The following is a 27,886-nucleotide window of genomic DNA, read 5'->3' as shown; positions in this document are numbered from 1 at the left end:
ACTTATTTTTAGTTCTCTTTTTGCAGGGTGTTTTCTCTGATGCACTTCTTGCCTTTCATGATGCTGCTTGTTCACTGATGTTCTTTCAAATCTCCGGGTGTCTTCCCAGAACAGCTTTATTCACGTGAAATTATTACAGACAGATGTACTCTGAACATTGTTTTTAGCTGCAAACTTTAGGAAAACCATGTATCCTTTTCTTGTATTGGGCTATTACATAAAATCCCAATAAAACACATTTCATTTGTTTTTGTTTTGTTTTAATGTGACAAAATGTGAAAATGTCCAAGCTCTGTTTAAACATAGTGGTGGTCCGTTGATTCTATAGTTGTTTTACGACAATTGAGACCCTTTGTCATGAGGTCAGAGCAGGTCAGACATTTGTCACCTGCTCTTTACCCTCTGTCCAAGCTGTGGCATGGACGGAAAATAAACTTTGGTGTTCACACACTCCTATAGCAAATATATATTCTGATACTGGTCATACTTTGGAGGCAAAAAAAAAAAAAAGGCCAAAGATCCTAAAAACAAACCGAAAAAAATCCCTTTAATTTCTTCATTGAGCAGATAAAAGAAATCCCACGAGTTAAGCTTATGTTTAGACGCGTTAGCTAAATTGCTGATCTTTATCTCCGTATGTTTTACAGAGGTGCATGTGGGTGGTAGAAGGGGGTCGTGAAGGTGCAGATCCCGCCACTTCCCCCTCCACGAACACCTGTTGGAGACACCAAATCCCCCCTTTTGTCTCCACAGACCCCACACTCAGTGCTTCACCATGACAACGCTCATTCATATCATGGCTGAAGGCTGATTATGCAGCTTCACGTGGGTAATTATCCCCAAACGGAGTCAATGCTTTGTTTTCGCACGGGTGGGGGGAGGGTTCAGCGCGCTTTACGACGGGGGACTGCGAAATTTGTACTAACGAAAGTTTTATTTCATATTGGAGGGGTTATTTTTTTTTTGTCTAGCAGAAGTAATCCGATCAAAACACAAAGAGCAACGTAAACAAAAGGGGAAACACAAGCATACATTAGCAATACAAATGTAAACAAAACAAAAAAATTGTAGCACTTAATTGTAGTAGGTAAAAACAACAGTATGAGTTTTAAAATATTCATATTAGATTGTTCTGTCACTTTTTTAAAGATTCATCGCCATTTGGTTTAGCATGACAAAAGGAGCTTCACAAAAAAACAAAAAACATTTTAAACTATTTACAAGAAAAAAGTTCACTCCCTTTGGGTTTAAACTCATCATTCACATTGTTGACTGGGCTGGAAATATAAAAATCCTCGTGTTGTACTTCGTGTAAAACTCCCAACAGTGAGCGAGAAGAAAAGCTTCCCCCAACCAGACGCCTTCAGTTGTAACGAGCGAAACCGCCGTCAAAATCCACTTGCCGTGAATCATTATTGCCGTCCCATAATAAAAAGTAGCTATTAGCAAAAGTCAAACTCATAAACAGTCCTCACTTAGCCGAGCCTTCTCTGTTGGTCACAGTCGATTCCTCGTCACAAACACCACGAAAAGCAGCACACATGAGAGCGACGCGTCCGTGTAGAAACGACACGGTTTTGTCACCGCTTGGTTCGTCGCAGCATGTTTTAGCGTGTGAGGCGTACGTACAAAGACTATCGAATCATTTACTATCAAACACTATAATGTTCTAGTTATACAAACCCGCATATATTATTACAACTGTAACTGTGATTAGATTCAAAGCTCAAATACAAATCATACTGTTTATAAGGCTAAAACATCATATAGCTTTATACTTTTCAGCCACTCGTAAACTACTCGTATGACCGCTAGCTAGACATGTTTGAAAATTAAAAAGTTCAAAACTAGAAAACATTCAACGACTTGTGCAATAATAAGAAAAATCACAAAAAAAGTTAAGGTCCACTTTGATGTTTCATTGGATGAACGACTTCATAATACCCACGAAAGGCCCATTGAGAATATGGGTGAGAAGTAAAGAAACTCTCAGTGGTCAGTCACAAACTGTCAGGTCATGAAAATGTCCCACCGGCGCGTATCGAAGGAACTTGGAATGATAGCTGGGAATAGGGGGAAACATCCAGAAGGCTCTTTCTGACCATTTCTCTTCCCTTCAACGCAACGAAAATAAGGAATTGGTTTCACACTTTTGCCGCTCCCTCACATAAAGCTCTTCGCTCCTACAGAAAAGACACTCAAGCTTCCGTTTTTCCCTTCTCCTCCTTCTTCTTCTTACTCTTCTTTAAGAACGAGGGAGTGCGGAACTTGTTTTTCTTCTTCTTGGGTGACTTGGTCTGGCTCTCCGGGGTCTGAGCCACCCCCGTGTTCTCCCTTGTTGTTATGGAGATCTCCACCGTGTCTGAAGTGCTCACGCTCAGCTTGGATACCTCGATGCTCAGATCCTCCTCCATCTCTGACAAGTGGTCCTTCCCGTTGAGTATTGTGTCTGTCGACAGATAAAGCCCAGTCAGAGCGGAGCGACAGAAAAGGCCCTCAGAAGAGGCATTAATTATGAGCTAAACTATCAATCTGTTGTGAGACAGATTGATAGTTCTTCACAAACATGTTAACATTTTAAAGGAAAATTAGATGTTGCTTTTACATTTTGTTTGACACAAAGTGAAAGGATGGTGTGTGTTTATATTAAGTTCATATAAATTAAAAGCACCTTTTTCTGAAAATAACATTTTCAAGTCTTTTGGGATATGCTACGTCTCCCGAATGAAATTTTTACACGATTCTTTTTTTTTTTTTTTTTTAAATAGCTCAGATTGTTTCAGGTTGGTTAAGGGTTGGTGACAGAAAAATGGATTTTCTTCGGTTTTGCCACTGATTGTCAATTGTAATTGGTTCTGGACTTTGACTGAGCACTGGTAACTCATCCAACCCTTTCCATTCTAGCTGTTTTTTTAGGGTCATCTTACTGGAAGGCAACCCTGCACCCCATTCTAGTCTTTTACATAATTTAACTAAGCTCCGCCCACTCTGACCATCTTCCCTGTCCTACTAACACATTGCTGCCATCACCATGCTTCATTGTTGGGAGGATGTGTTCAGGCTTATGTGCAGGGCTAATTTTGTGTCCCACGCAGGGATTTCACTTGAAGGCCATATTGTTCAAAATTGGTCTCACCTGACCAGACCACCTTCTTCCACATGTTCGCTGAGTCCTCTCAACAGCTTTTGTCAAACCAAAATCAGGACGTCCTATGGCTTTCTTTTACCTATAACTTTATCCTTGCCACTTTTCCACAAAAGCCAGATTTGTGGAGTGCGTGACTAATAGTTGTCCCACCAATACATTCTCCCACCTGAGCTGTGGGTCTCTGCAGCTCCACCTACTGCCTTCTGTGATCAAAGCTCTTTACATCAATGGGATACCGCGCACGTGACGTCACCGTCTCAAGAGCAACGCCCCTTTTGCCGCTTAGGTAGGGCATACAGGAGAGAAAGCACGGATAACCCAGCTATTACAAGCGCAACAGAACCAGCGATATGACCGACTTTGCAGCCATTAAACTTTCCCAAGACGATGTCCCAGGCACACGGATTACTGGTCGCACTGTCGAAGAACACACCAACCTTCAGCTCAAACGATGGCTTGAGGTTCGAGGGCTTAAAAAGACTGGAAAACGGGCCGAGTTGATGAACGGTAAGCTTTGGTTTTTTTTCCTGCGCGGCGATCATGGCAGCGTCGGCCGTTTTTTTTTTTTGTTTGTAATCACCGTCCAGGGATCGGTATATGTTTAATGTCTGTCTCATTTGAAATGTTTTTGAGTAAGCTATCCTGGTAGCAGGCTATCATGTTAGCGCCTGCTACCATGATAGCCTATATGCTGTCATGGTAGCAGGCGCTACTTTATTAACATGTCGGCCACCAAAATACTCTTACCTTGACTTGATGTCGCTGGAATTGGGTCAGGATGTTATTCGGTTGTGCCCTTTCCTCCAACAAAATGCTTGCTACATATGTACTTGAATTTGGTAACTTTTTCCGGGTTGAACTGTTGTGTAGGCCGACCGCCCCGGTGTTCCAAGCGTACACATTTCTCCTTGGCAGTCTTGAAGAAAACATCCTTCATATGCGGCCGATCAGCGTAACTCGAGTCGCTGTTGCACGTTCCATAGCAACAATGTTTAAAAACCATGGTCTTAGATTTGGAAAAAGCAGTCGTTTACCGAGTAAAACCTAGGGTAACGCACGTCTCTTTTACAGCAAAACAGCGGCGGGTTTCCGGAGTTTGCCCCACTGCGTACCACGTGATGTGACGTCATCGTGACGTTGTGTTTCTAAAAATAGCTCGCGCGCGGTACCCCATTGGGTGTCTCCTGAAGGGTTTGTCACTTTGGTTGGTGTGTATTGCATCAGATGAGATCAGAGTACGGGGGGGATACACATGTATTTCTCACCTTTCTGATTTTCATTGGTTAAATTCTTTTTTTTTTTAAAGTCATTCGGGACTTTTCCATTGTACTTCACAGTTATGTCACATATTATCCACATACATGGGATTGTGAAAATGTCCAAGGTCGGTGAGTCATTTATAAGGCACCGACAGCCGATTTTCCCGTTACCTTGTTTCACTGGTGTCATTATGGGAGAAAGTGACAGAGAGATAGTTGAGCCATCAAATGTGGTCAGCTCATCAGCATCAGTGGCATCGTCATCCTCTACAAAAGACATAAAAGGCAATTATCCACCAAACAGATTTTTAGGTCTGTGCAAAATGCATTTTCAAACTGATGAATCACAGGCGCCAACCGAAATGACACGAGAAGCTTATATAACAAGCTTCATAGATCCGTTAAATCTGTAAGGGAGAGAAATGCTTTAAATCAAGCAGTGAAGTGGTCATCTAGACTGATTTGGTGAGTCTCTTCTATTCCTGCACACCAGGCAGGTACAGCAGATAGCTTCCTCCATTTCAGAAAATGACTCCCATCCTTTACCTAATGTGTTTCAGCTTCTTCCCTCTGGGTGGAGATTTTAGTCTCAAAATGCAGAACATGATGTTATAAAAAACAGCGTTGTGCCTGCAGCTAGTATTGAATAGAATAAGTTGTAGAGACACTTTCCATTTTTAATGGACTATATGGTATAGTATATAGTATATACTATAGTATATATTTTTTATTCTATTTACATTTTCAATATATTAGCTTAGTTAGCATTCTTATGATTTAACTTGGCTGGTTTTAATTTTTTTTAGAATGTTTAGATGTGTCTTTCCTCTAGAATGTCCTGATTGGCGGAGCCCTGAGTACTCTGAGTACTTTAAAAAATATATGTATTTTTGTTTAGTCTAATATGTGTTCGTTTTTACAGTGTGTCTCTGTGGTGTGTAAAACGGACGTCATTCTTTTCGCATCTCACTGTAAAGAAAAGCTACCTTTGGGTGTTAATAATGTAACCCGAACCTGAAGATGACATGTTTCAGAAATAACACCTTACTAAGGAAAATACAGGTGACACCCTGATGCACGGTCACAAACAGGCTTCTCTCCTGCACGCATGTTGCATTCCTGTCTGGAGAGTTGGACAGCTCTGACGTCTTTGCTGCTCAGTCCTGTGAGCTGACTTCACAGCACACAGCACTGACTGACAGCTGTGTGTCCCTACAGTTATATTTGCAGGCAACGTCAAGGTTCAGCTAACCTTCTTCAAAAATGACCCATCCTAAGATGGACTGATGAACTGCCCGGACTACAAGCTAACAACCTCTGTTAAAGGTCATAGCTGCAACTTTTTCCTCAAAACGATTAATTCAAACAGAACGCATGGAGTATTAATTTGACTGAAAAATAAATATATAGTATAGAAAGAATTTGTTTTATAAATTTGGACATGTCTAAAACATATAAATATTTACTCCTGGTTACAATGCCAACGCCCACGTTCAAAGGATTCTGCACCAATAGGAACAGTAGGCTGAAAGTAATGTGAAAAAGCTTTTAGGCGTTGGTGCTGACTTAAGGGAGCAAAGGGGCTCATAAGTCACGTGAAAGTTGCTGCTTTCCTTCTGTACAGCTAAGTTAAATCTTTGCTGATGCTAACCAAAGGACCTGACAACCAGCTGGCAAACAGTACAGCTGAGAGTTTAAATGAGAGCAGATGAGCAGGAGCGCTCCACCTACTGGCTGGGAGGAGGTAAACCTGTAGCTATCTCCTTTAAGCCATATATATTATGCATTCCTTGCAGAACATAAGATAGGAAAATATTTTTACTACAGAAATATTTTGTCATGGCTACATCATCATCAACAATCATGAACAAAATGGCCGAAAGGACAGTTGTCTTAATTCCTTTTTCCCTCTTAAACACGAATGACACTTCAAGGCGTTTAGCATAACGGCCAGATTCAATTGAAGCAGAGATAGGTAGTCAATTCGTTCCACTCGTATAGACAGATTCAAACTCTTTTACATTCATTACAACTCCATCCTTGTGATAAAACACTGCGACCAGACTTCTATTGTTATTCTAATTGTTAAAATGTTTTCTACCTAAGGAAACCCAGCTGACTGCATCAAACTTATGACTTTGCTGAAGTCTCTCATACTTTAACCTCCATGTATTCACAGTGGTCAGTTGATTGTGTTGAGCACACCATTTGACAGGAAGAAAGCTCCAGCAAAAGCTGGCTAATGGGGTAAGGGTATGCATCAAAAGGTCCTTTTTAAAGAAACTGACTGTTCAGTGTTGTACATAAGCATATGATTAGAAAGGGAAGTGTTGGAAAAACGTGAGCAAGCAACAGGGACAACCCCAGCCTTTCAGAGGATTGCTAAGCAAAGCCCATTCTAGAGTTTGGGAGAAATTCATAAGGGGTGGACTGCAGCTGGAGTCAGAGCTTCAAGATCATATATCTATAATAGGACATGGTTTACAATGGTCACTGTTCCCTGTGTTAAGCTAGTCCTGAGCCAGAGAATACATCAAAAGCATCCAAATGGTCTTAGGACACAAATGAGGGGACTGTGGTCCAAAGTCTTCTGTTCAGGTAAAAGTAATTATTGTATTTCATTAGGAAATCAAGATCCCTGAGTCTGGACGTGGAGAGAAACGGCACAGAACCCAAGTGGCTTCAAGTTTAGTGTGAAGTTTCCAACATGAATGACAATTTGGGCAGCCATGCCATCTGCTGTTGGACCGCTGTGTTTTACCAAGTCCAAATTCACTGCAAGCATCTGCCAGGGACTTTTAGAGCACTTTTAAAGCTTCCTTCTGCTGACAAGCTCTATGGACATGCTGATATCATTTTCAAGCAGGACAATGAAAAATGTACCAATACGTGCTTAATGACAACGATGTCAGTGAGCCTGACTGGCCAGCAAACTCCCTTAACCTAAACACCACAGATAATCTATGGAGGAAAGCGAGAGACACCAGACCCAACAATGTAGACAAGCTGAAGGCCACTGTAAGAGCAACCTGGGCTTCCTGCACAGAGGTACTGGTCGATTATCTCTATGCCAAACTGAAGTCATGTAGGAAGTCAGGAAAAAAGTGCCCAGAGCAAGTGTTAGGTGTCCATACTGTACAGAACATGGACAAAGGTTTAGGTAGATGATTCTGTGTAAAGAATCATGACCTGTAAAAGCCACAATTATTGAAGCAGAATTATTAAAGTAGAAATACAGAAATACATAAATATATCACTCTGTGTGTAGTGAATCTATATAAAATATAAGCTACTTTTTAAATTAAATTACTGAAATACTTTTTCGATAACTTTATTGAGATGTACCTGCATATAGTCATGTTCAATACATTAGAATATGGGTTCCAGTGAGGTTCATTTGTCAGATTAAATGTATCTTGTGAAAATAACAACCTTTAAGTAAATATTAAACATACTTACTTCATTAAGTGCACATTATTTAATTATACCTTTTTTCCCCTATTTATCAGTTTGATGTAATATTCTAATCTTAAATCCTATGATGTCATTATATGTAAGCAAAAAATAATTGTTAATAACAGAAATAAGAACTGTAAAACACCCCACAGTGAGCAATCAACCAACTTAATGTGTTTACCTTAGTTAACTGCGTTACTGAAACATATGGACTTTTTGATAATATTCTACCGGTAATTTATTGAATATGACTGTTTAATAAAACATTAAAGAGAAGACAGAATCCGATTAATGTAATCACATCATGAATAATAATAAAAATGCATACCTTCCTGTCCTTGCTGCTTTTTTTCCACCAGGCTCTTATAATCTTCCAGCTCCTTCTGGGTGAGATCATTGAAGGGGTTGGGAGGAAGCGAGCGGGTCAGCTCCTCATCTTCAACGATGAAGGCCTGGCAAAAGGAAAAGACCATTTTATGAATGCTGTTTTCCACTTGTGTTCAGACTTCATCCTTTCCTGTTTCCAAATCAGAAAGCATCGGTCTGAATGCTCCCTGAAGCCAGAATTCAAGTTTGGAAAGTTCAATTTTCTCACCAAACAGATCTCAAAATCCAATATGGCTGCCATTCAGATGAAATGTGGTGATCACTGTGTGGTGAACAATGGATTTGCACTTCTTGACGTTTTTTTTCTTATTAAACTGTACAAATTATTGTTTAACCTGGGTTAATTGAAACAGTGTAGTAACAGATAAATCAATCAGACACAAATTGCTAAGAAACACATTGTTATTAGCTTATAATGCTAATAGTAGTTAGCCTGGTCACTTTGCACAGCTATTGAGTGAAGTTCTCAGTAAATGACAAAAACCTAGTTTACTGATTTATTCTCACTGCTGTCTTCCCTAAAGAGGTTTAGTGGTTCATTCAATTCAGGAGACAAAACCATAAATAACACTGGACTCATATGTGCGTTAGTGCATGCGATTGTGTGAATGTGGCTCTAGAGTAAAGCTATTTGAGTGGTCTGTATGACTGGAAAAAACACTATGTAAGTTAAGTCCATTTACCAATCTGTGGCCCCGTGTTTTCGGCCAGCCCATTGAGCAATCCTTAAATGTCAATACTGTCAACATTTTAATTTAAAAGAATATTGGGCACACACCCTCCGATCGAGGGCTCATAATAATAGCTAACACTTATTTTACCAGACAAAGTCACGCTAATAAGCAGCACAATAATCCTCAGCGACACAGACCACCCTTTCACTTGAAATATACAGTGTTTTATTTTCTTGGCATAATTCTCAAAGATTTAAAATTTTGTCTTTAGCAAAAAAAAAAAAAAAAGCCAACAATGAGTATTTACTATCTTGTTTGCTTCCTGTTTTAAGGAAAATGAAAGGGACATTATATTTTAATAGACTATGTTGGATAGGACTGTAGGTTTCTGTGATGATAACACAAGTGTTCAATATTTACGAGAAAAGGGCAGAAGCTTGTAAACTATAGTTACACTTACTGCACCTTTAACGTTAAAATGTAACGGAACGGATGCATATACTCACTGGTCCTGGTTTGGTGTCCACTACAATGCCTGCCAGTAATTGAGATTTTGGTCCTGGAGTCATCTGATCACCCCTGTGCTGTTCTTTTATCTGAGAAAACATATTTGGAAAAACAGGTAAACATTTTGAAAGTATGGTAGTACAATGAGACTTTAGTAAAAGTGATGTTGCATTTAGAGAGCAATAGATTAAAGGAGTTTACCAAAGGCATCCCAAAGCTTTATAAAGATACTTTTTAGATACTTATGATAAGTATGTTTTGTGATTTCATCCGTCTGTGGAAAATGCAGCATTCAGAGGTAAGCAACTTTTTACAGTTATGGAGAATATAATAATAATCACTTCCTTTGACAAGCTATAGAGAAAATGTGACATGGTAAAACCCTGATGGATGAAAGCTTGCTGATGTGAAGGATATATTGCATTATTTCCTGAAGTACATTAAGCACCAAAATGTGTTGTAGTTGAAAATGCCGTGAAGTGGTGATACTGAGCCGATGTATGTATGTTAGCACATGTGTTTCCTTCTTGTGTCGTTGAAAGCAAGAGGATCTCATAAGTCTCTCCACTCAAGGAACCGGACTCTTTAACAGAAAGGCCCTTCACACACGGATAAAAATCACACGGACATTTCTCTCGGTTTTATTTGGGATAGAGAAGTCTTAGAGCACCATTAGGAGCCTAAAATTATTCGTTGACTTGTCCTCTTCCAAAGACTGTGGTTTAATGAGGCAGCTTGTTGATTTAGCGGAAAAAGCTAGTATGCCAAAATCAGGATTAGAGGTTGACAAATTATTCAGGCCGAAAATTAATCAGGAGGATTATTTGTTATTTTGAGATAATCTGTTTTATATGAATATTTCACTGTTCAGAACAGCAATTATATCAGAATTAGGAAGGAAAACTGAACACAGAACCATTTGCAGAACAAAATGCTTTCACTGTAAGACAATGTTTATAAGAACCTGTTGATGTATTTAGAGTTTGCTAACTCTCTCTCTCTCTCTCTCTCTCTCTCTCTCTCTCTCTCTCTCTCTCTCTCTATCTATCTATCTATCTATCTATCTATCTATCTATCTATCTATATTTACATACATAGATGAGTCTATATACTTATGTGTTCTTGTTTGTGTTCTGGTGTAAATTTGGGATAGAGTGTGTAGAGGCTTACAAAAGTAATAAATAGACAATTATTAAGTAACAAAGAAACAAGTGTAAAGGACAGGTTTCTGCAGCATGGGAAGGATGTTCAATAAGCATGCAGTGCTTTGCAAAAGTATTTACAACCCTTATACTCTGCCCAATTTTCACGTGATCAGATACACCGACACAAAATTGTGCGTAATTGTTTTACTACTGGAAAGGGAACCTCCATCCCAACCTCAGGTTTTTTACATGATCCATCAGGTTTACTTTCATCACTTGCCTTTATTAAGAACTATCTATCTTCCCTTATGCTCTGACCAACTTCCATCTCCTTCTAAAGAAAGACATCCCATTATTATGATACGGCCATCACCATGCTTCACTGTTGGAAGGCTCTTATTCTGCTGCAAAGTGAACCTCTGCTGTTCTGTTTTCAAGAATATCCCTACATTTAGCTCCACCCATCTTCCCTTCAAAGGAGAAAAGCACCCGCATAGCAGGATGCTGCTGCCACAGTGGGGTGGTGTGAAGGTGTTCAGAGTGACGTGCTTGGCTTGCTTTTGGCCACACCACTCGCAGCAAGTGTGTGAAATCCAGGTATTTAAATAATGCTCCTCTTTATTATTCAACCTCCGCTGCATGACGAGGGGCACCGTTCGGGTGATTTAAACCTGATTGTGTTCCTGCACTCACACGTGCCACTCGTTTAAGGTAGCCAAGGCTTTTGGTATTCATATGTTGATAAATGAGTCAGATGGATGAGATGGCTGGATGAGATTTGGCGACCAAAAGTTACATTTTATTTTTATCTGGTCAGAGGACCTTCTTCTTCATGTTTGGTGTGTCCACCATACGACTTGTCCAGTTATCAGTTTACGTGACATGTCACGTCTTCTTAGGTTTGCAGTTGTATTATAGTTTTTTGTTTCTATTTTTTGATGATGGATTTGGACCGAATGTAATCCTGCTTTAAATGTCTCCCCAGCTTTCACCTTGAGCCAGCTGCTGTGTTCCTCGGTCTTCATGATGCTCTTGGTTCACGAATGTTTTCTAACGAATCTCTGAGGCCTTCATGGAACAGCTGGATTTATACTGAAATTAACTTTCCTGCTGGTTCATTCTAACAGCCAACGAGGTGACTTTAGGAAGCAATAGTTTGCATTGTATTTTCATTTAGATTTCAATTCAATCCAAATTATTATCAATTACTTCCTACTTTTTAACATGTACTACTTTATATTGTTCCTTAACCTAAAAAAACCACAGTGAAGCCTGTAGTTTTAACATGACAAAATTTGAAGAAAGAATAAGGAATATGAATACTTTTCATACGCTTCTTTCAGCTCCTTTTCATTATGTTAAGATACTTTTTTGTAGTTTGTTTATCACGTCTTAAAATAAATACCCTTTACTGGTTAGACTAAAGAATTAATATAAATATGGACCGCACTCAGCAGATTACTTGAGATGACAATTATTTATTGTTTAACCCGTATGTCTGGTCTGAGCATTGTTATGCTGACAGTGATAGTCTTAAACTGTGACAGAGTATCTGTTGTTGTGAAGCAAAAACTGACCCGGTTCCTTTTATCCAAAACCTCCGTCGGGTTAGTGTTGAGTGGGACAAACTGGTTAGGGTCCTCGATTTTTATTGGGGTCCCCATGCTGTTTCCTGGCTGTGACTTCATCCACTGAAAATAATTGAAAGAGATGTATTACAAACAAATATAGCACATGCTTTTCTTCAAACCAACCACAAGAGGGCAGGCTTATATAAAGGGAAAAATCTCCTGAGCACGGTTTGCTCCTGCAACCAGCCACGGGCAGTTGCTGCAGATGACACAATTTCTTGTGAAGGGTGGACATTTAAAGTAGACCTACCATGATTTTGGTCCTTGGGCTGACGTCCCCGCTGGGCGACTGCTCAGGAACGTTGACCTTCAGGTAGCTGTTGGGTGAGGTGAGCCAGCGGGTTCTCTCCCTCTGCTGTTTCTGGGCCATGAACCTGAAGGGGCTGCACAGACCCGCCTCACTGTCCTCCGTCGGCACCGCGGACACCGTGGCGGGGATTTCCACGTCGTTCTTTGAACGCGGCTTCTCACGGACAACTGGGTTCCGATAAGAGTAGCCTGTTCTGTACCCCTGCCGGGTCACATGAGGAGAGACAGCGAATGACTAAAATATGCACGGAAAAAGTAACATTTTACATTGCTTCAGAATTCGGGAGAGAGATCTGCACTCAGAAATATTTAAAAATGCAAACAATCCACAGGCCACGAAGATCCATTTCCATTTAGATTGTAAATATTTCAACAAACCAAAACATAAACAGTTTTTATAGATTTGCCAAGGTTATGAGTAAAAAGATCAAACACTTTCAATATTTAATAGCAATATATATAGCAATATATATATATATATATATATATATATATATATATATATTGCTATATATATATATATATATATATATATATATAGAATGGCGACCTGTCCAGGGTGTACCCTGCCTCTCGCCCATTGACAACTGGAGATAGGCACCTGCACCCCTCGCGACCCCAGCAGGGATAATTGCGATCATCATTGCAGTGTCAATGTCTAAGTAAATCACAATGGACTGATGGGCACGATGTAACACTTTATTGTGTACGTTGTTACTGCTAGAGAAACACTTAAAGGTACTCCTACCCCTGTCATGTGTAAGTTTCTTCAGACTGCAGCCGCTCACCTGACCAAACAACGAGCTGCTGATGAAAGCTTTAATCTCTCCTAACATGGTGAGTACATCAAGAATAATTCAAATTCGAAAAACAAAACAACATAAAGGTCTTTTTCACAGATAATTGACCTATGAGGCAGTTCCGTTCTACTGTGGTAGGAACTACTGCTGGAAAAATGTTAATCAGCTGACAGCTCAGTCTGACTGAATAGTGAAGCAACGAAACAAAGAAGTACGCCTCCCTCCACCACTCCATTTAGCTCGTTTTGACACCTGATAGTCTGGTAGACTCGGTTCGATTGGGGTACATATTGCTCATTTTTAGCTGGTGTGGTTTGCTTTCACGCTAGACTATTAGACTATTAAGTATTAACATAAAAGTTATCTTGTCTACTGTTATGCCAATCGTGGAAGTGACTTTAAAATTATTTATTTATCTATGGTAAATGAGGGCTGAACCGTCCCCTACCTATTGGGTTTCTCTAATAAAGGAAGCTAAAATATTGCCTTCCAACATCAAAGACCTGGAGCTCATCAGCAAAATGAATCATGAGAATACCAGTGGAAACATGCAAAAAGCTGGTTGGGAATGACTAACAGGGGTTGTCTGCTGTGAAGCTAATAAATCTGACCAGTAATTACTGAAAAGGGTGTAAATAGTTTTCACCAAGTATGTTTTTAACAAAATGTAAATAAAACAGTGGAAACGGTCGTCAGAGAAAGCAACAAACCCAACCGTAGCGTCAGTTTCCGGGGTAACGCTAATCGCTAATATAGAGACACAAGGAGGTGTTTAAACCATCAGGTTTGATATCCGTTATCATTCTAGCCCTGCTAACCACGAGCAAATGATTAAGGATAGCAGTAAATGGTCTTCACTATTCGTATATTATAGTTCTTAAAAAGAAACCCGAATCTGCTGGTAGGTTTTTGGCTACTCAAAGCTTTGTAAAACCCAGAGTTCAGAAAATCCAATACAACACTGTTTGGTTTATACTTAATCCCTTTTCCTAGTTTAGAAAACCAAAACACTCAATCTAATTTATTATTCTTCCCTCAAAGGCATTACGCCTATGATTTGTTCCCCACAAAACCAACTCACTTCCCCTTCGAGTTTAAAAGGTCAGACCACCAGCTAGACTTCCAGAGCTTGTATTTTCACTCCGTAGTCCTTAAAAGTCCTTTGAAGAAAAGCCAAACCCAAACTGTCTGGACTAGAGCTATTCCAATAAGCGACCGTGCGGTCTGCGGCTCTCTGCCCGCGGCGTGCCTTCGCCGTCTGAAGGCTGGGACCGTGTGGACCGACGGATAATGACTCCTCAGAGTTAACACAGCTGCCGTCTGCAGCAGCAGCCGCAGCTGTTAGCGAGAAGCCCGTTCAAAAACAGACGGCCTGACATCTCCGCCGTCCGCAGAACAAGCCATTATCAGAGCGGGTGGAATAACGGGGCCTCTAATCACCCCACCAAATCCTTACAGAGAAAAAAAAAAAAAAGATCACAAGGAAGCCTGGAAATGACTCACTAAACGCAAAAATACGAACGCGCTCCATGAGGGAAAAGGCAATACAATCACAACACAATATGATTAGATCACTCAAATCAGGTAGCGCCTGATCGGAGCCCACGGGGGTGAGGGTTCACTCACCAGGTTGTCCAGCATCCTCATGAGGGACTCGAACTCGGCCTCGCCCACCTTCCACTTGACTTCGTTGTCAATGAGCACCCCGGCCGCGGCCACGCCCTGCGTGCGGGGCTTAAACTTCTCCCTGTCCAGCAGCACCAGGTTGTCCACGCCGCCTGAACACCTCAGAGAATTCACCTAAAAACAGACGTCAGGTATGTGACTTTACTTTGTCAGCACTGCTCACAGTGACTTAGAAGCTGAATTATGATTCTCTATATAGATTAGACAGACATTAAAATGCACGTTCACTTCAAAAAACACTACCAATCGACGCAGCTCATGGGTAGGAAACCCCCCTGAACAGGGCTCTCGCACATTTGTCATGTAAAAATTCCAGAGGTTTGAGTCCTTAACATTTATTTTAACATAAAGCTGAAAGATAATTAAACAACTTTAAACGGGGAGTCTACCAAAGCCTGAAACTGGAGGGAAGAAAGGAAGTGATGAAAGAAAGAAACAAGGAAAAATAAAGCAAGGAATTAAAGAAGGATGGAGGGAAGGGAGTGAAGATGCAAAAGAAAAGGACAGAAGATAGGAAGGACCAACGAAAGGAAATTACGTATGACACAAGAAAGAAAGAGCAACAAATGGAAGGAAAAAACAAAGACAAGAAAGAAAGGATAGAAGGAACGGGGAAAGGAGACAAGAAAAGAAGGATAGGAAAAGGAAAGGGAGCAAGGAAGGAAGGAAGGTCACAAGAAAGAAGAGGAGGTAGGGCGCACAGAAAAAAGTGAAAAAAATATTGTAGTAGTAGGAAGGAGGACACAAAGAAGAGAGGAAGGAAAACATTTAGACAACAGATAAAGAAATTAAATAATAAAATATTTTCTATTTCCATATTTATCCTGATCTGGAAACTATTTAAGTGTAGTTCCACACGTTTTCTCTCCGTTCTGTGTAGGAACCCTGACTGCAGACTTGTGGCTAAAGCAACAGCAAATAAAAAGCCGAGCCTAGAACAGCCACATCCAGCTCATGTTTGACTTAGATTTGCTCGGAAATCCATCACGCCAGACATCGTCTGCTGCGCGTCTATTTCAGGCCCTGCTTTATCTCATCCATCTGACTCATTCATCAACATATGAATACCAAAAGCCTTGGCTACCTTAAACGAGTGGCATGTGTGAGTGCAGGAACACAATCAGGTTTAAATCGCCCCTCGTCATGCAGCGGAGGTCGAACAACAAAGAGGAGCATCATTTAAATACCTGGATTTCACACGCTTGCTGCGAGTGGTACACATAATGAAAGGCTTCTTCCACTGTCTCTCCTAAAGCCAGCAGCCCGTGGTTCCTCAAAAGCATCACCTGAAAATCACAAATCAAATCAGTATCTGTGGACTCTAAAAAGTCAAGGTGTGATGCAGCTATTTTATACATGAACTTGGATTGGTATCTGTTTTTCCTGCCCGAGTTAAACAAAAATACAGTATAAGGATTGATTGTGTGAAGCTGGTGGGCAAAATGCCTCAATATTCGGGCCAGGCTGTTAGTATACATCAAAGTGCTCCAAAAAAAAACCCCACAAAACTTTTGCTCTTTTCTCAGCTTTGAAGCTGTGTTTGTATTGGCTACTCTGCAGATGTCGTTCCTTCAGAGATGGACAGCCTGGTGCACGGGCAGCAAATTCTGCAAAGTCTCTATCTTAGCGTTGGCGACGACTGCAAACACTAGAAGGGGCAAACACCAACAATACAGAGTTTAAGCATTTCACCCCCCCCCCCCCCCCAACAAAAAGAAGAAAATACTGAACCACAAAGGAAATAATCTGTTGCTGGATGGGTCAAGCACAAGTTTGGCAACACGTGGGTACGAACTGTGAGGATAAACTATTATCCCGTGGCTTGCTTATTCTCTATGAGTGCTGATTTCATATTTCGTCAGTTCTCATATTGGGTTATGCGCTCATCTTCATCGCTCACTTTAAATCTCTACTGGTTGCGTGACTGGCACTAGTTGGACGCTGGTTCCTACACACAATGCTTCACAAGCCGAGGTACAGAAAGTTCAAACGTTCAACAATAAAGCATTGCAGCGCTATAAAACATAGGTTACTTAGCATGTAGGTCTGGGCAATAAAACAATAACATCTGTTGCGATATACATGTGATCAGATCCATAACTTCACTGAACTCCAAGCCAGAGCCGCATGGTATTCTGGGGGATGTAGGCTGAGGAAAGGCATCAGCCTCTCGACCTGTCACGGCCAGCTAAGCAAGGTTGGTGGCATCGACAAACTCATTTACTGCTTGAAAATAAAAAAAACAATTGCCGCGGAGTGAAAAGAGTGTATCAGCTCCGGAGGAAATTGTGGCTAAAAGAGGAAAGGCCACATCACCAGCTGGGCAGTATTTTGGATACTTTAAGTCCGACAAGAGTCAGAGAGATGTTGTCTATGAAAGGCTATCGTCCTTAACAAGTCTGAGAATATTTATTTTACCACCTCAGCCGCTCCCATCCGTTGGAGTACAGCAGCATCAAACAGGCATCGACATTTGGTGGTTGAACAAAACACGAGCACTAACAACAATAGGTTTATATTTGGTATATAACACAATCTATTCCAATGTGTTCATTTAAAAGACAAAACACAATATTCCTACTGCTGCTAAAGTAATGGTTTATGAAACCATTATGCATATTAAACCATAGGTTTATATACACTATATAGGAAAAGGATACAGCCCTTTTTTCTAGAGTCACATACTATGACTTAACAAATTTCTACCCCAGTAGCTCATTCCGGACGCATACAAAGGTTTTCCAATTAAATAATCAAACAAAGTGCGTTTGTGTATATTTACCAGAACAAGATCAAGTGGCTACAGTTAGGTGTTGCTTAGTGAGCAAGGGGAGCCCAGTGAGTCAGCAGCGTCCAGCGGAGGTGTTAAAAGAAAGAGGTGAAGTAACCCTAACCCCCGTGGACCTGGCTGGTCTTAGACCGCACTGAGCTGTCACTTTACTGCGAGGCGTTGCAGGACAATCTACCGGCTCTATCAGAAAGAGCCGCTAGAAACATGCAGATGTTCTACCAGCTAGCCTACAGTAGCTGCATCAATCATCAGCATCTCGCTTTCTGATAGCTCCGCGGTACTGCCAGCAGATGGCACAACAGTGTTTCTGTCTGCTGATCGCAACCGGTGTAAAGTTCTTTTCAGGCTCAAAAAGGACAACTAAGCGCTATCGGGACAAACGTTTGGCATATACTGTTTAATTTGAAGATTATATTTTTTTGTATGTCATTTTTAAGGTCAAAGTATGCGACTAAGCCCCTTTAAATCTGAGTAAACTTTACCTCTGTTACAGTTTAGGATTACAGACATTACTCATATTTGCAAACTTTCTTATTTACATTATTTGAGGCGCTCTCTTAAAAGCTCAGTACACAGTCTAGTAATCAACTCCTGCCCACTGGCAGGTATACATGTGATTGAAGAGGTTCAACATTCATAGGATCCCCTGTGAGCGTGCATCACGATGTCAAAGTGAGCGAGCTGTTAAAGAGGCGCTTCAGCTTGCCGGTACCTTGGCAGTCGGGCCCAGAGCTTTCTGAAACTCCACCTTCTCCTCTTTATTATCCAGGCTGCCATGGTAACCGAAGCAGCTCACGTCTCCCAGCAGCAAAGCCTCCTGGGAAATGGGCAGGATTCCACATTTCATCGAGGACACCTGTTAGTGTGGGATGAAAACAAGCGAGACTGTGATGCACCAGCGTCTCAACAGAGGCACTGTTTTTTTTTCTTTTTACTTTATTGTTATTTTCGTTGTCTTCCTCATGGGGCACAAATGAAAATGCAGTTTAACAGCAGAGCTCATGGTGTGCTCTGCGCTTTACAGCAAGGATTCAAAGGAAAAGATAAAATTACATGACTGGGGCTCTGCACCTGTACCAACCAGGCATGCGAAGAGGCTACTTTTAATCTGACCTTGTCTTTCAGCCATAAAGCAGCAGATTTTATGTAGTGAAAAAAAACGTATTCAATATATGTATGACTAGAGAGTACTTACAGCAGCTGTGGCCGGGGTGTGTATATGGATGATGCATTTCACATCAGGGCGCATCGAGTAAATGGCCGCATGAGGAGCAAATCCAAAATGGTCAAGGCCCAGGTCCGTGGAGCCCTGGTCCACGACGTCACCAACGATGTTCACTTTCACCTGCGGGCGACGTGGAGAGAAATTAAAAGCCAAGTTAAAGTTCTGCTCAACGCTAGGTGACAGACTAATACTCTAAGTGGCATTAGTCAATGTTGCCATGGAAGTACTGTAGCTAAATTGGTCCTTGAAAGCGCCGCATGAACAAAACAGAAACCCACGCATAAAAAAAAAAAAAAAAAAAAAAAAGATCCGTGCGACAATGGAGCTTTTCCCAGCCAGCTGTTTATTTAGCGGCTGAATGCCGATGGGAGTTCGGCTCGGAGCGGCTTCGCTGTGCCTCATAATGAAAGGCGTACCCGCAGCATGTTGGAGCCGCCGCCGTGTTTCATAGAGGGAATGAGGTGTTCAGGGTGCGTGAGCTTTTCTGACACGCAGAGCGTTTAGCATGTAAGCCAGAGAATTCTAGCTGGGTGCAAAATGTACAAAGAATTTCAATGATTCTAGTTGTCCGCACTGATAGATGTCAGCAACTTTAATTCCTTTAGATCTGGACATCATCTGCTGCTTTTTTTTTAAGTCTTATAGCCAACTTCATGTTGTAAATAAGGTTCTATTTGGGTGTTATTTTTGTTCTACTAGTCTGGCAATAATCAGGTCTTGGTATGGCCAGTGAGATCGAAGAATGTGAATAATCTCCATTGGGTAATTACATCTTCATACAGGGCCAAGTTGCTATGGACAGATGTTTTTAACCCTGATAAATAAAATTTGACAGCTGCTTGTATTTGTTTAAGTTACGTTTGCCGATAATATTTTTCTTAGAATTTTGTTTTTCCACAAAAGTTTGTCACAAAAAAACAGAAGAAATCTGTAAGAGGCAAATACTTTTTCACAGCACTCTGTAATACAAATCTCAACATGTAATTAAAATGTAGATTAAAGAGTGAAGTTCAAAGTTTCTTCCAGGGACCAATGATTAGTAGAAAAATAGCTGACTGCAAAATGCATGAAAAGTTTCCAGAACTACTCAAACAGGAGCTTCCATTGGCCATTTGTGAAGAAGCACACTAAGAGCACCAGCTTTAAAATTGCACAGTCAGCAATAAAAACTTCAATGATGCATCTGCAAGCCCAACCACATTTTTGCACTGTATGACTTAACAAAGCAACCGGCAAACTTCTCTCTTTAATAAATCCAAGCAGTTCCAGAACCAAAGCTAGAGACTGTCAGCCCTAAGTAGGTCACTCAAAATGTAAATATTCGATCCTGGTCCAGCCGAGCCTTGAATTTTCTGTGGAGGATCGCAGAGCGGGGAGACCGTTTATCAACATAAATGATTGTTTTCCTCTTGGTATCTCTGCAAACAGCTGTGTTGTGTCAACAGCTTCATTTACAAAAGCTGAGTTATGTGTTTGTGAATGCTCTACGCGATGCCGAAGGGCGTTTCCAAGCTCTGATCAGTGATAATAAACGGCTTAGTCAAGATAAACTGCATGCATGTTTGTTTTGAACAGGATTTACCACCAACAGGTGGTCGTAATAAAAGATGTTTATAAGCATAGTGACAAACCGGGTATATAAACCTAGCACAAGATCAGACTGTAAGAGCCACCTCTGTGCAGTTCATTGACATGCATCCATTATAAAAAAACCCGGAATGTTAAAACAAACAGCAGCAACTAGCAAGTAAGAGAGGACGACGTGCTGATTAATCTGCGTTAATTGCTTTTAACTAGCGTCAGTCGGATTTAAAGAACAATTAACTTTCAAAATGAAAACGTGAATGAGTTAATGATCCCTCTGAGCAAGCTAGCAGCTGCGCTGAGATAGGACCAGTTTTATGTATGAAACTGTCGCTATGCAACCGCTAACACCAGTTTAGCACGGGAACCTGTTTGGTGGAAAACCCCCCAGCCAAGTTTTGCATAGACTTTATAGCAAAATGGAACAAAGGCATGCTCTGTGGTGCAGTTACTACAGTAACAGTCTCCTGCAACAAGAAGGCCCTGAGTTTGGCCTGGGGTCTGGAGTTTGTTTAGGTAGGAGTGTTTTTCATGCATGGTTATGTTGCCCTGTGATGGACTGGTGACCTGTCCAGGGTGGACCCCGCCCAATGTCAGCTGGGTCCACCCTGGGATTAATCCCTTTGGGATTATTTAAGTATTTCTGAATTGAAATAGCAGCTGTACATAGCTCTGGCGTCCTCTGTTCTCTACCACCGATCTGTTTGGGTATTCTGCCTCTCAGCGTGTTTTGAAAGCAATTGTCTCAACATGAGTGTTTGGTCCTTACAGCTGCCATTAACTACCATTACTTTATTAATTTGCTGTCATAATACTTGTATCAAGATGTGGCATAACTACAGTCATTTAATTCAGGTAACATCTAGAAAAATGCTTTTAATACCAGCAATCCAATTTGAGACCGGATGAGATCAAAAATAATCTATTCGAAATCTTGAGAATCGGAATCGAATCGATTCTAGAAGTTTGAATCAATACCCAGCCCTCGATACCCAGTGAACGACTCTCCCTGTGGCTCTACGCTCTTTCAGGAGAAGTGAAGGCTCTTTGTCAAGGCTTGATGCAATCTGCTGGGTTTCCCGAAACGGGAAACTTTTTCACCAATCTGTCCGTGCGATTTGATTGAATTTGACTTTGTAAAGTGCCTTGAGATGACATGACGTTGTGAATTGGCGCTATATAAATAAAATTGAATTAAATTCAAATCCAATCTCACTAATTTTGGAAATAAATCTAACGAATCATACCCGCACGAGAACACAGAAAGCATTAAGAACCATGTGAAGCTGGCGACAACAACAACACTGTTGTCCCTGATTAGACACAATCACCCAATTTGTGTGAATTTAATTTAGAGCGACAAATGTTGACGCTCCGGCGTTTTTTTACGCAAAAACGCTGGACACAAAATAAGCCCCAGAATGCATTAGGGCACCTTATCAGTACAACACTAACAGCATTCAGTAAATGACATCCTAACCAGGCGTTGTTCTTACCAAATTTGCCGCCGTCACCTCGGAGAAGGACAGACCTCGTGGACTGATGAGAACATGATCCTGCTCTTTGCTCACGCGCACCTGAGACACAGGGAGCATATCAGAAAGGCCACTCCACAACAGCTAGCTGCAAAATTATATTCCAGCCTTCTTAACCAATGAAAGTAAAAACTAATTCAGGTCAGAATCGAAAAGCAGATCCGCTCTGATGCGCCTGAAATATAAATCCAAGCTCAGAGAGGAATTAATCAGATGTGTTTAACTTATGCCCCTGTACTCAAATGTCACACCCGGACATTTCAGGTGTTCAGCGGGTATTTTGCGGTGTCACTTTAAACTGCTGTTAAATTCAAAATCGTAGATACCTGTAACATTTATAATTTACACTCTCTGAACCTGAAGACGGATTCCTCTATAGGCCCTAAAGGAGTATGAAAGGCAAGTTCGCGTAAAGAAAGGCGAACCTCCTGTGCTGCATAAATAAGGCGTCGTGCGCCGAAGCGTGACAATGGAGTTGTACTCACAGTGATGTAGGAGCTTGTAAAACGAGCCCAGGTGAAGAGGTCGACGAGCCTGTAGAGGGTGGCCAGTTTGCAGCGGCTCTGTTTCTCTCCTTTGGCAAAGGAAGGAGACTCGATGCTGTACAAGTCATTCACGGGCGTCACCATCCCGAAGCCTGAGGCGAGACGGAACAGCGTCAGTACTTCAGTCTGCTCGCATGTAGCACTGCTGCACACGCTTACGTCAACGCTCGTTCTCAGATTTTACCAGACTTAAATTTCCAGACTTCTGTGTCCTTTTTTAACTATTTCTTTAAAGGCAAATTCCAAAAAGTCCGTTATGACATTAAAGCTGATGTCTCCCGAGCGGTCCATCTTTGAGTATGGAGTATAGACAAAAAACAGGGAGACAAGAGGAAAGGGTGGACGGAGGGCGGATGAACAGATGTACGGACCGATGAATGGATGAACACTTGGATGGACAAACAAGTGGAAGACTGCATCTTTTTAAACAATGCCACAGGAAATATAAAGTCTGGAAAAGCATCTACTTCTCCGTGGATCTACTTGACTCTTCCAGACGTGTCCAGACGGCGTTTGGAACTAAGTTACACGGTTTGCTTCTAGCGTACACAAAGCTTTCTAAATGCAGGAAACCCATGTCTCCAGAGCTGAACGCAGCTCCAAAGCTAAAAAAAAAAAGGTCTGAGAATTCCCAAAATGAACCCAGAAGATATTTTTGGGCCTTTTACTCCATATAAGGACATTTAATGATACAGAACCCGGCCTTCTTTTTCTTTCTTTTTTCCTTTTTTTTTTTACGGCCGCTCTGGCTTTTTAAAAGAAAGGTTTGCATAAACAGCCTCGCAACCACTTCCTTCATGGCGTGACCCCAATGTTTACATCTTCTCCATGACCTCCCTGAAACCCCCCCCCCCAGAGGCAAACAGTCACACTAACATAATTACCGCCGTAATTCTTAACAAAGAGCGTTCACGAGGGGACGTACACAATGAAGGACGTTGTCAACAACCTTCTGCCTCTTGTGCCGTTCCGGGCTTGTCGAGTGTCACAGGAGTCGGAGAATTTAGCCTCCAAACAATGAGGTCAATCAGGGTGCAGAATGCGCTCGTACACACGTAGCCCGCTTTAGCGCCAGCCAGGCCCGAAAGGGACGGAGGCAGATTCTTTGGCAAAACACAGCCACTCACTGATGGGCGAAGTCAAAGGGCCTGCTCCTCCCACGCTGCTGGCCATGACCAAGTCGGCGATCTGCCTGAGGGCCAGGAGACCCGAGGGGTTGTTGCCCTTCGTCATCTGGTCCTGAATCAGGCCCTCCAGCTCATCTTTGAACACCTGTAAACAAAACGAGAGAAGAAGGGAAAACGCAGTCGTCAAGCCGCGTCACCCCGACAACTGGGACAAACACAACTTGACCTCATTCCAACACCTCCAGGAGATGTGTCCAGGGAGCGCAGCTCCCCTTATTACCGCCGTACACAAATCACAGAGGGCTTATTAGGAGGCTCTTTGTGAGTCTGTGAAAAGGGGGGCTTCATTAAAAGCAAAGAGGGGAGGAAGGGGGGGGGGGGTGTACATTAACCTGCAAAGAGTGGCCACTGAGCCCTGAAACAGCAATATTTGCTGTCTGTGAGCTACAGCTGAGCTCTGGTATTCAGCTCCATCCGTCCACTGTTCCCATGGCGACGCCTTACACTTGTTGGGCCTGTTATGCAACCGAAGATGAGTGTGGGCTCGTCTTATTTCCGCGCACTTCATTGGCATTTTTTATTTTTTTGCCTTACATCTCTTTGTGCTTCAGCCTGTGCTGCTTGTACAGTTTCGGTGAAGTTGGACCGAAATCTCGTGCCCAATGAAGTACAGGATAAATTATTTCTGAAGCGGCGTGGGAAGGATTTCTGAACTACATCAAAAGTACAGGGAGAGACCGAAAACGGAAGGAGAAACCATCAGTGTGTGCAACATTAGCGCTGCAAATGATATTCACACGTTGCATGCCAATAGTATAATTAGCTTGCAGGATGGAGTCTGACTGTACTAGATGTCCACACATCCCGCAGCCAGGCAATAGTGCTCTACATAGTGAGTGTCACAGAGTGGTTGAAGCATCGCTAAGACAGATTGATACAGACAGTAGTCAGGAAAACATGGATTTACCACAACTGGTAGGATTATTGCAAGAAAGGACAGATTTTTACAAGATGATGATCCAAAAGATTGGGTTATGTTTAATTGTCTTCTGAAACCCCCCCAGATAAGTGTTTCTAATATGTTAAAAGATCAAGAAATTGAACCAGTTCTGAATTTAAAGGACTATAGGCTACAGTTAAATATTCTTAAAGTGTTTCTAGCACAGTTGGAAACAGGTGCAGTCTGAATGCCGTTTCAAAATGACCCAATAATACAGCCAATCTGGGACTTTAAAGCAACAAGTAAAATCTAAACCCATATGAGCTTATTGCTGTAAGTAAATGTTCCACAATTTTACAGAACATGTGTAACATTATATACACCCTCTTATTTACATGGGGAGTGGTGGCCTAGTGGTTAGAGCACAGAGCTTTGGTCCCAGAGGTTCTGAGTTCAACTCCCACAAGCTGCCATTCTGTGTCCCTGAGCAAAACCCTTAACCCCCTTAACAGTGGCAACCCACTGCTCCCCAAGGGGATGAGTTAAGATGAACAAGTGAATTTCTCCATTGTGAGATCAATAAAGTTCTATTATTATTATTTAAAAAAAGGAATGGCTACAATTATGCCCACAGCTGCTATCATATGTTAGTGCATTTGATTTCCTGGTTTGGTATAATCTTTTCCCTGACCTTGGGACGATGCCGTGGCAGGACAGGTGGAAAAAAAAAAAACAATAAATTTATCTAAACCATTTATTTAAAGTTATTTTTATCATGCTTTAGCATAACTTAAAAATAAACACCCAGTGGAGAGAATTCAATAAAAAAATACGGCAGTTTTCAAGTTATACTGCGTAGATTTGTCGCTTTTGGCCGTCTTTGCATTTTTATCTAGGGAAAAGAGGGAATTATAACCAGGAATCTCAGTTTTCAGGCCACAGTTTCACACTTTTCCACATTCAATCTTTTAGACGCCACCACATTCTTCAGCCTATTTAACTTTAAATTGGACCACAAAACCTCACTGTGAAGCTATGGTAAAATATAGCCACAGTGATCAGACAGATGAATGGACCAAAGGACTGATGGACACATGAAGCTGTATCTTAATTCTCCTCCCCAAACTACCAGAAGGAGGAACTCCACAACCCTAACTCAGCCTGACCCTCAGTCAGGTCATCAGCTGAAGCTCCAGATCAAACTTCCTACCTGCATCCTGAATTTCCCCCACTGTGGGACAATGAAGGATGTCTCTACAGTTTCAGAGAAGTCGCACGCTTTCGGCGGCGCTTCACAGAGAAGCAAACATGGGGAAAACACTGACATTTGTAAATGCAGCAGGCTTTTTAAACACGGGGTTAGAAGAACGCATTTCACAGCCTCTCTGGCTCTATCGCCACGGCTCGTTACTCATACACAGCCGAAAGCTTCTGTGTAGGAGGAAGGCATTCTCACGCAGCTGGAACTCTACGCACCGGACTCTGCAGGATCTGGGTGACCCTCTTCTTCTCCTCCATCATGTTGAAGTCCTGCCTCAGGTCCGGCGACAGGGTCCTGCCGCGCTGCTGCGACTCCGGGTCGCCCGAGTCGTTGCCGGACAGGGGCAGGGTCAGGGACCCGGCCGCCCTCCTCACGTCCACCAAGCTCATGTCTTCCTCCTGGGCGGCGGCGGCGGCCTCCTTTGCCCTGAAAAAAACGAGAGGATCGGCTCACCTTAAGCTCGGACTCGAGGCTTGGCGAGGCAGCCGGTGTCAGAAAGAAAACTAGTCTATGACTGCAGCGGTGACTCATGTAATTACAGTGATCTAGACAAAAAAAAGAGAGAGGAGCGGAGGACGTTGTTGTGCGACTGACTGATGCAGATTTGTGCAAAGCTGAGTTAGTCAGAGACCCTTTGAACGTGATGCAAGGGGGACCGAACTGATGCATTCATACCCCCAGAACTCTTTCTCCCCTCCACCCCCAGATGTTGGGCTTAGAGAGAGAGAGAGAGAGAGAAAAGAAAACTCCCCCACTCAGGAAGACAGTAAAGCATGGTGGATGGTAAACAAAGGTACGGGCCTCTTGTAAACCAGCTCATATGGAAAGCAGTTAGCACCTGGATGTGGGGGTGGAGGCGTAGGAGACAGCCTTTACATTAGGGGCCCTGCATTTAAAAAAAAAAAAAAAAAAGTTGGGATCACTGCAGCAAAAACCAAAGCAGGAGAAGCAGCCGTCATGTTGCAACTTTAAAACATTAAGGCGATGCACATAAAAGTAAAAACAAGAAGAGAGAGAGAGAGAGAGAGAGAGAGAGAGAGAGAGAGAGAAAACAGGGCAAAAAGAAAGAAAAGAAGAACTGCAGATTACCTCTAATGAAAAGTCCCTCCAACTCTTCCCAGGACGGCGAGATGTCGACTTTTCTCCAGCAAGGACCGGGATGAAGAGGAGCCGCACGGCTGCTATTGTCGATTCGGATTCATTGCGATGGGAAAGAAAAAACGAAAAGAAGAAGTAAAGGAGGATGAGGAGGAGGAGGAGGAAGGGGAGCCTGCTAGGCGCAACTTGTGGCGCTTTTTTTTTTTTTACTGTATCCAGACGGACTGCCCGCTGCGGCTCTCTGAGTGCTGCTGAGCCGAAGAGGAGTGAGGAAGAAGAGCGGCAGCGTGGAGGAGGATGTGGGTGTGTTTGTGTGGGAAAAAAGGAAAAGTGACCATGTGACTTCACTTATCCACCCACCCGCCCACCACCCGGGCCCTGGCTGCGAGGGAGGGAGCGGGACAAAAGATACAGGCGCTGGTTGGGGGACCGGATTTTACAAGCACACGCTGGAGCAGGAGGGGGGGGGGGGGGGAAAGCTTGAATCTGCAGCCTGCTTGCTGTCGGGGTTTTGCCACATGGAGCCACCCTAAATATACTTTTAGCTGCATGTTGTTTAATAAAAAAAAGTTTGTTCCTTTCTTTGCATGTGAGTGATTTGCCTTATTTAAAAAATAAGCGTCTGTCTGAGAGGCCAATCAAAGTTTTTTGGCACTGTTTGGATCAATTCACAAAAAAGGGGTTTGAAAAGACAGAGCAGATCACAAAAAACTCACCGAAGCACCGGTCCAGGAGTACTTTCTTTGCACTGAGATGTCTCCAGGAGCAAATACTTTTT

At 42.2% G+C, this 27,886-nt stretch overlaps 2 protein-coding genes across 2 annotated transcripts in view; one reads left to right on the top strand and one right to left on the bottom strand.

Moving 5' to 3' along the window:
- mgmt (O-6-methylguanine-DNA methyltransferase) overlaps positions 1-27,886 on the top strand; it is a 303,909-nt gene that overhangs the window by 223,531 nt on the left and 52,492 nt on the right. The window lies entirely within an intron of this gene.
- Positions 244-27,219, bottom strand: add3b (adducin 3 (gamma) b). Its single transcript, XM_036126858.1, has 15 exons — positions 27,100-27,219; positions 26,226-26,436; positions 23,810-23,954; positions 22,623-22,774; positions 22,099-22,179; positions 18,989-19,138; positions 18,506-18,649; positions 16,190-16,288; positions 14,943-15,116; positions 12,458-12,718; positions 12,154-12,267; positions 9,431-9,520; positions 8,192-8,315; positions 4,579-4,674; positions 244-2,449 (listed from the first exon to the last, which is right to left on the bottom strand). Exons 2-15 carry the CDS (start codon positions 26,397-26,399, stop codon positions 2,199-2,201), a joined length of 2,055 nt encoding a protein of 684 aa, XP_035982751.1. The 5' UTR covers positions 26,400-26,436; positions 27,100-27,219; the 3' UTR covers positions 244-2,198.

This window comes from Fundulus heteroclitus, chromosome 22 (genome assembly GCF_011125445.2).
Source record: "Fundulus heteroclitus isolate FHET01 chromosome 22, MU-UCD_Fhet_4.1, whole genome shotgun sequence".
Classification (NCBI taxonomy): domain Eukaryota; kingdom Metazoa; phylum Chordata; class Actinopteri; order Cyprinodontiformes; family Fundulidae; genus Fundulus; species Fundulus heteroclitus.
This window is presented reverse-complemented; position numbering and strand designations above follow the sequence as displayed.